Source organism: Garra rufa, unplaced genomic scaffold (assembly GCF_049309525.1).
Source record: "Garra rufa unplaced genomic scaffold, GarRuf1.0 hap1_unplaced_002, whole genome shotgun sequence".
Lineage (NCBI taxonomy): Eukaryota > Metazoa > Chordata > Actinopteri > Cypriniformes > Cyprinidae > Garra > Garra rufa.
The window spans coordinates 12,540,500-12,549,514 of NW_027394277.1; the positions used below are offsets into that span (position 1 = coordinate 12,540,500).

General features: G+C 36.9%; 1 protein-coding gene across 1 annotated transcript in view; it reads left to right on the forward strand.

Annotated features, from left to right (window-relative positions):
• LOC141305395 (superkiller complex protein 2-like) overlaps positions 1-8,566 on the forward strand; it is a 38,962-nt gene extending 30,396 nt beyond the window's left edge. The window contains exons 27-29 of the mRNA XM_073832494.1: positions 4,466-4,684; positions 7,851-7,991; positions 8,143-8,566. Coding sequence (XP_073688595.1) covers positions 4,466-4,684; positions 7,851-7,991; positions 8,143-8,343 — 561 coding nt within the window. The 3' untranslated portion in view covers positions 8,344-8,566. The remainder of the gene's footprint in view (positions 1-4,465; positions 4,685-7,850; positions 7,992-8,142) is intronic.
• The last annotated feature ends 449 nt before the right edge of the window (positions 8,567-9,015 follow it).

Genomic DNA, 9,015 nt, shown 5'->3' on the forward strand with positions numbered 1-9,015 from the left:
TTGCCATTAAGTGAGATTTCTGTTTGCACAAGGAGTCTGACAACATCCAGTGCTCCACACAGAGATCTGATCCCATCATCATCCAGGCTGTCTGGAATGACATGAAGAAACAGAACAAACTGAGACAGACTAAATCCAGAAGAACTGTGGCAACGTCTCCAAGATGCTTCAAGAAACCTGCAAAGTGCACCTAGGGCAAAAGCTGCTTTAAAAGCAAAGGATGGACACACCAAATGTTGATTCAATTTAGTCAATAGAAGTTAAATGATAAAGAAAATCTATTTATGACAGCATCCTCATTTTACAGCATTTTTACACAAGTGTCTAAAACTTTTAAGAGTGCTGTAACTTTGCAGGTAGGTTTTTTGAAGCATCTTTGAGATGTTGCCACAGTTCTTCTGGATTTAGTCTCAGTTTGTTCTGTTTCTTTATTTCGTTCCAGACAGACTGGATGATGATGAGTTCAGATCTCTGTGTGGAGCACTGGCTGTTGTCAGACTCCTTGTGCAAACAAAAATGGATTACAATTGATGGCAAAATGTAAACTGATATTTCCAATTGACACACTACAGCAAAAGATAGAAATAACTGACCTGAAACCATTTTAGCTGCTGAAAATACTAGTGTTCTAATACTTTTGGCCACCACTGTATAAACATGCAGATATATTTCTTTAATATGTTAAAAATGTTTTAGAAGTCTATTAATTAGCATCTATTAATTCTACATGGGCCTGTATAGAATCCAGTAGCATTATACAGCATTTAGAATAAAGTTTGAAGGTATTGTAGAGTTCACACAAGTAATAAATGACCAAGTTTTCTTTCTTATTTAGGCTTTTATTAATATATTGTGGTTTTTTTTTGTAAACTGTTCCCTAAAAGCCCAAAAATGAACTTGTAGATTTACTCACCCTCAGGCCATCCAAAATGTAGCTGAGTTTGTTTGTTCATCAGAACAGATTTGGAGAAATCTGTTTACCGATGGATCCATACAGCTGATAAAAACATCACAGTAATCTACAAGTAATCCATATCACTCCAGTCCATCAGTTACGTCTTGTAAAGCAAAAAGTTGCATATTTGTAAGAAATAAATCCATTTTAACTTAAAAACTGCTAAAATAACGTGCTTTATCCAGTGAAAAAGTCATCTTGTCTGTATCAGGAGAGAAAAATGCTCAGTTCAAGCACTGTTTACAACACAAAACTGTCCAAAACAGTTCTAAATAAATATGTTGATGGATTTTGATGTGAAAGATCAACAATGTTTTTCACAGTTTTTTTCACTGTAAAAAAGTGTTATTATGGATTATAGGCTCATATTTTGGCCAGAAGCTTTTGTTTTTTACAAACTCACAGCGTTTCGCTTCACAATATGTTAATTGATGGACTGGAGTGGTGTGGATTACTTGTGGATTATTGTAATGTTTTTACCAGCTGTTTGGACTGCCGGCATCTATTCACTGCAGAGGATTCATTGGTGAGCAAGTGATGTAATACTAAATTTCTCCAAATAAGTTTCAAGTGAAATTTGGCACGTCATGTACAATAAAAAATACAGTTGAGGTCAAATGTTTACATACACCTTGCAGAATGTGCAAAATGTTAATTGTGTTACCAAAATAAGAGGGATCATACAAAATCCATGTTATTTTTTTAATTTAGTACTGACCTGAATAAGATATTTCACATAAGACATATTAAGAATCAAGTGCATGTAAACTTTTGAAAAGGGACATTTTTATAAATTCAGCTATTATTTTCTCTTGTGGACTAAATGTAAACATCTTTTATGTGAAATATCTTATTCAGGTCAGTACTAAAAACAAAACAAAACAAAAAACATGCATTTTGTATGATCACTCTTATTGTGGTAGAATAATTAACATTTTGCAGATTCTGCAAGGTGTATGTAAACTTTTGACCTCAACTGTAGAAAAGAGTGTAATGCCTTTGAAACCTGGAAGAGAAAAGTGTAAACTGTTTTAATTATGTAAAATGAAAACCTAATATTATTTGCTTTTAATATTCCTAATCAAACCAGAATTAAAAGGATAGTTCAGCAGCCAAATAAGCTAATAACCCAGCTGCTGCGATTGTCTGTTAATCAAAAAACCAAAAAGAGGAAAATGAATAACTTTTGTAGCTTTAAAGATTCATCTGTATTTAATTTAGTATTAGCGTTTGAGAATTAATTAATCACCCTCACGTCGTTCCAAACCCATAAGACCCTCGTTCATCTTCGAGACACAAATTTGAATTGATGTCCATACTACTTTTCTGCGCCTTTTCTGAATGTGGTAGTTGTTCTGCTGTCTGTGCGGAGTCAGAAAGCTCTCAGATTCCATCAAAGATATCTTAATTTGTCTTCAGAAAATGAACGAAGGTCTTAGGTTTGGAACGGCATGAGGGTGAGTAATTAATGACAGCAATATCATTACTGGGTGAACTATCCCTTTAATAATTTAAAGTGTTTATATTAGCCGATACTGATACAGTCACTGATATTTTGTGCACCGCTCATTAACATTTTCTTGCTATTCTGTATTCACCTGGTGTTAAAAATTACCATTGAATGTTTGCGAATGTCACAGACATGGGCGACATTAGGGGGGAGCAAGGGGGGGCAGTTGCCCCCCCTGTGGTTAGTCATGGAATCCTCGACAGCCCCGCTGCAACTGCTTTAGCCAAGCTTAGGCTCGGTTGTCCTTGGGAACTAGACGGTGCTATGTAACCCTCAAACGAAAGCAAAGCAATTGAAGATCTGGCTAACTATCCAACGTGTTTTTGCAGCGTTGAGCAATGTAGCCAATCACAGACATATCTGTTGTTTCCGAACAATTAGAAACACTTGTCAGAATTCACTCACTGCTGAAAGCGCCTGATCGGTTTTTATTAAGTGCCGTTTTGTGCGCTCGTGAATCATCTTATGAGTGTAGACGCGATGTAAATAAAATATTAATTGTGTAGTTTAGAGAGCTTTATTAATTATAACGGAATTTTGTGAGATCTCTATGAATTTTTAGTGATAATAAGGGGAGCGTGCTTTGCACTTTCCAGGCTATAATCCATTTAGAATTTGTATGAAACTTTCGTTTTTCGGCACATGTAAGCTGATGTGTTTTGGGAGTGACATTTGCATATTTACGCTGGGTTTATTCTCGAAATAACGGTGAAGCAATAGACGGGATAAAAATATATTTTCCCCTTCTCCCAAAACAACTTACTGTTTCAGCTATAAAATAGTTCAGTTTTGTATGTAATGGTAAAATGTTTATATTTAGTTTCGTTTTTTATTTAGCTAATTTAGAAAAACGCTTGGAGCATTTTTTATTCGTTAAAAATATATATATATTTACCGAACAGCGCCCAGCGGAAGACTGATCATAGTCTGTTTGATCAGTTTGCCTTCTCAAATCATCACGACTTGCCTAAAATGAAATCTATAGATATAAAACAGTTCAAGTATAAAACAATGGTAGTTTAAACGTTACAGATAAATGTGCGCTATATGCGCATAGTTTGTGCAGAAAGTGGAAGCTAAAGCTTGCAGGACATCGAGGCACCAGCGCGATCACTTGCATTTTTTTCATTGGAAGCAATTTAAAATTATCCGTCATTTTTGCTCACAAAGTACGAGTAATACATCGAAAAAAACGTTACAGCATTTTTATAAAATAAAGAAAACAAAAATTATGTGCTTTCTGCCGTCTGGTTCTTGAACAGGAGTGCTTAACAAAATGAAGCGAAATGCATGCCTCACAGACATAATAAATACATTTATAGAAAGCTTTAAATTATTACTTAACGAAATAAAACAAATCAAAAGCACAAACTCTTTCATGTAATCCGTAAAGATGAATTTCTCTCTGAAGGCGCGTCCAAAAAGGAGATTGCGACACTGAGTCAGAATACACAAATTAATTAATAAATAATTCATTTATGTCCTTACTCTTTCCTCCACACATTCATTGTTATTTATTTTTGCCGGTGCTTGGGGTGAGTTTTAGCCTATTGTGTGCGCTTGAACGCGGATTCAGCTGTGCTAAAGCACACTAAATGGTGTCTGAGTCGGTCTCAAAAGTGAAAGCGAAAGTGAAGTTTCGTGTTGTTTCCACCAGCGCGGCATTTTTTTTCTTCACCATAATTGATGGTTGTCTAAATTATGAAAATAAGGAGAAGCCTAAAACAGGCCCGATGCCGGCCCGGGTCTGAACTATGACGTGAAAATTGGCCCGAAGCCGTAGCCCTGGGGTGTAAAAAAAAGTCAGGGCCCATCGGCCCGGGCTGAAGTGCAGCGCTTTAATTGACTGCTTTGATGTGCTGCAATACCGTAGGGCACTGTTTTAATGCTTACATCTGATTTTTTTTCTTGCCCCCCCTGACTCAAGAGTCAAATGTCGCCCATGGTCACAGATATTACAACCACAGTCAGAGCTAAATGTATAGCACCATTATTTGCAGGTGTTGGAGGCACTGCAGTATGTGGACAGCACTGGAGCGGTTCAGCTGAAGGGACGTGTGGCGTGTCAGATCAGCAGTCATGAGCTGTTACTCACTGAACTCCTGTTTGAGAACACACTGAGTCCTCTCGCCCCTGAGGAGAGCGCCGCCCTGCTGTCCTGCCTCGTCTTCACACAAAACACCCAGATAGACCCGCACATCACCAACACGCTACAGGAGGTAAAGCAATGCTCACAACGTATCTCACAAACGCATAAATGAATGTAAATAGAAAATATTATAATATAGCATTTAACTATTCAATACTATTAAAGCTAGGGATTAGAGACATCTGAGAGACATTAAACATTTTCTTTGAGCCCTCAGCCATTAGAATATAAAGCATCAGATACTCTTGTTGTCATGGTTATGGATGGATGTAAATTTACACGGCTCTCTGACCTCAACACCCAAGAGATGTGCATAAGAATGTAGTGGATGCGGCCTGGACGCTTTGCTTTATGCCTTTAGCAAAGGATGCAGTCGCACACAAACAAGTCGAACGGCCCAGAAACATGGAAATGCTTTAAAGGGAACGTGAATAAGTCATGACACTATGAGAAGCACGCAAGAGTTTATATACTTCACAGTGGCTCGTAAAGCAATGTGAAAAAGCCCTTGCTGTTCAAACGCAGCGAGGTGAGGTTGTACAGGTAATGTTGCTGCAGTTCGACTGCATGACTACATTGCCTGGATTGTTGTAGTTGTGTAAGCACTTAGACAGCAGATGGAGACAAGAGTAGAGCACAGGACAAAAGAAACTGACGCAGTGCTGTGCTAAGAGATCTCACTATGACTAAAACAGTATATAGAACTGTATGTTTAGGTCTGCCGATTGAATGAATTACACAAGATGCCACTTAATTAATTGAATTAATCAAATTAATTGCTATTTGTCACATATATCAATAACTCTAATTGAAGATAAGACATTAAACATAGTACTATAGCCTGTATCATTTCATATTAAAGTGCAAATGAAACTAAGTATGTGTGTCAGATCCGTGTCACATTCAGTAGCGGTAGCTCTTAAAGTAATAGCAGCCAAATAAGCTAATAACCCAGCTGCAGTAATGTCTGTTAATAAAAGAACCAAAAAGAGGAAATTAACTTTTGTAGCTTTAAAGATTCATCTGTATTTAATGTAGTATTTAGTGTTTGATAACTTCATTCAATTTCTGTATATTTCCTACTTGCTAAAGGGTATGGGTATGGGTTTGAGTAAAATGTGAATATTTGTTTTATTCTATAACAGTCTGATAGCATTTCTTCCAAATTTCAAATAAAAATATTGTCATTTAGAGCTTTTTTGTAATGTAAAAAAGACATTTTGGTCAAAATAACAAAGATTTTTAATTGTTATGAAAATCAGAGTTATTCCACCAAATATTGATTTCTTAAATCTTCTGAAGTTAAGGGATTGGTATTGTGTTGTCTAAAAATGAATTTAAACATGTCTGAAAACATGCCATCTTTTTTAGTTATTTTGACCGATTATCAAAAAATGCTCTAAATGGCAACATTTTTATTTAAAATTGGGAAGAAATGTCATTTGTAGTTTACAGAATAAAACTAAAATATGTTTTACTGATGTTATACATTACTATAAATTGTAAAGACAGAGAAACTAAAATATATATATTTTTCCATAGCTATGTATTTAATACTATTTATTTTAAATTGCAATATATATATATAGAGAGAGAGAGAGAGATAGCGATAGCGGTAGATAGATAGATAGATAGATAGATAGATAGATAGATAGATAGATAGATAGATAGATAGATAGATAGATAGATAGATAGATAGATAGATAGATAGATAGATAGATAGATAGATAGATAGATAGATCTCAATAATCTACATTCCGTACATCATAATGACAAAGTGAAAACATTTAGAAATGTCTGTAAATTTATTAAAATTAAAAAACTGAAATATCACATTTACATAAGTGTCAGTCCCTTTGCAACAACACTTGAAATTTAGCTCAGGTATCTCCCATTTCTCTTGATTATTGCTGAGATGTTTCTACACCTTAAATGAAGTCCACCTGTGGTAAATTAAATTGATTAGAGATCATTTGGAAAGGCACACACCTCTCTAAAGAAGGCCTCACAGCTGATAATGCATATCAGAGCGAAAACCAAGCCATGAGGTCAAAGGAACTGCCTGAAGATCTCAGAGACAGGATTGTATGGAGGCACAGATCTGGGGAAGGCCACAAAAAATCCTGCTGCACTGAAGGTTCCCAAGAGCACAGTGGCTTCCATAATTCTCAACCAGGACTCTTCCAAGAGCTGATCGCCCAGCCAAACTGAGCAATTGATGGAGAAGGGCCTTGTCTAGACTGGTGACCAAGAACCTGATGGTCACTTTAGTTGAGCTCCATGATCATATATGCAGATGGGAGAAATCTACAGAAGGACAAACATCACTGCAACTCTCCATCGATATGAGCTTTATGGCGGTGTGGCCAAACTCAATCCTCTCCTCAGTGAAGACACATGAAAACTCTTCGAATTTGCAAAACAGCATCTAAAGACTGTGAGAAACAAGATTCTCTGGTCTGAAGAACCTCAATTCCAAGCATCATGTTTGAAGGAAACCAGCTCTGCTTATCACCTCCAGAGTATCATCTCAAAAGTAAAGTGTGCTGGTAGCAACCTCATGCTGTGGGGCTATTTTTCAGCGGCAGGAACTGAGGGACTCGTCAGAGTAGAAAAAAAACTAAATGCACCAAAATATTGAGGGCTGAAGGTTGACCTTCCAACAGGACAATGACCCTAAGCACACAGCCAAGGCAACTCTGTGAATGTCCTAGAGTGGCCCAGCCAGAGCCCTATCAAACATCTCTGGAGAGACCTGAAAATAGCTGTCCACCGATTTGGAAAGGAGAATGGCAGAAAATCCCCCAATCCATGTGTGCAAAGCTTGCTGCCTCATACCCAAAAAGACTCGTTGCTGTAATTGCTGTCAAAGGTGCTTCAACTAAGTACTGAGTAAAGGGTCTGAATACTTATGTAAATGTGTTATTTCAGTTTTCTTTTTAATAAATTTAGACATTTCTAAAATTCTGTTTTCACGTTGTCATTATGAGGTACGGAGTGTAGATTAATGAGAAAAAAAAATATTTAAACAGGCTGCAACATAAAACTGAAAAAAGTGAAGGTGGTCTGAATACTTTCTGAATGCACTGTATATTAAATAGTCTTCAGTGTTGCATGATCCTTCATAAATCATTCTAATGTGCTGATTTGCCACACAAGGAACATTATTATGTTGTGCTGCTTAATATGCTTGTGGAAACCGGGATACATTTTCTCCCTTTCTTTTGCTTTCATAGGGCATCAATCAAGTACTCAATGTGGCACAGCACATTGGTGATCTGCAGAGGGAATGTGGGATAGCTCAGACTGCTGAAGACTTTGTGGCCCAGTTCAAGTTTGGCCTGACTGAGGTTGTGTACTGCTGGGCAAGAGGAATGGTGAGGACTGACCCTAAAACACAAATGATTGGACCATCCCTGTGGCGTTATTTTAGTGTTCATTTACTTTGTGATATTATAGTTTTTATAAAATACAAATCATATTTCTCAGTACCTCCAAATAATGGTGGTGTGTTTTTGTGTCTGGTAGCCGTTTGCTGAGATCGCCGAGCTGACGGATGTGCAGGAGGGGACGATTGTGCGCTGTATCCAGAGGCTGGACGAGGTCCTGAAGGAAGTGAGACAGGCTGCGCGCATTGTGGGTGACTCTGTCCTAGGCAGCAAGATGGAAAGAGCCTCTCTGGCCATACGCAGAGATATTGTGTTCACCGCCTCGCTTTACACACACTGAGAGAGAGAGAGAACAAGATTGATTTGGAATATAAAATGGACCTAAGAAACTGTACTTGAATTACTGAGTGCATGTTTACATGGAGTAAAGTATGCATGTGCGAGTGAAGGAGAAATTCACACCTCACACCCGACCAAAATTGTGATCTCTATATGAAATGGAGCTTGATGTCAGTTATGAACTGTAATTAAATGTACAGCAATAAAATTAGCTGTATGTGGAAGACTGGTTTCATCCGTATTTTCAGAAAAAAAAAAAAATTATTTAGTGCTTATGTTTTGTAATGATTTTAAATAGAACTGCAGTGGTATTTTCTTTTATGTTTGCGTGTCATTATCATTGCTATTCTCAGATTTGGTCTTTTTTTAACTTTTGTCATGCAGGACTTATACAGTTGAAGTCACCTTGCACCCAAAATAAGAGGGATCATACAAAATGCATGTTATTTTTTAGTACTGACCTGAGTAAGATATTTCACATAAAATAAGTTTACATATAGTCCACAAGAGAAAATATTAGTTGAATTAGATGACCCTTTTCAAGTTTGCATACATTTGATACTTAATACTGTTGTTACCTGAATGATCCACAGCTGTTTTTTTGTTTAGTGATAGTTGTTCATGAGTTGTTGTTTTTTTTTGTCCTGAACAGTTAAGCTGCCTGCTGTTCTTC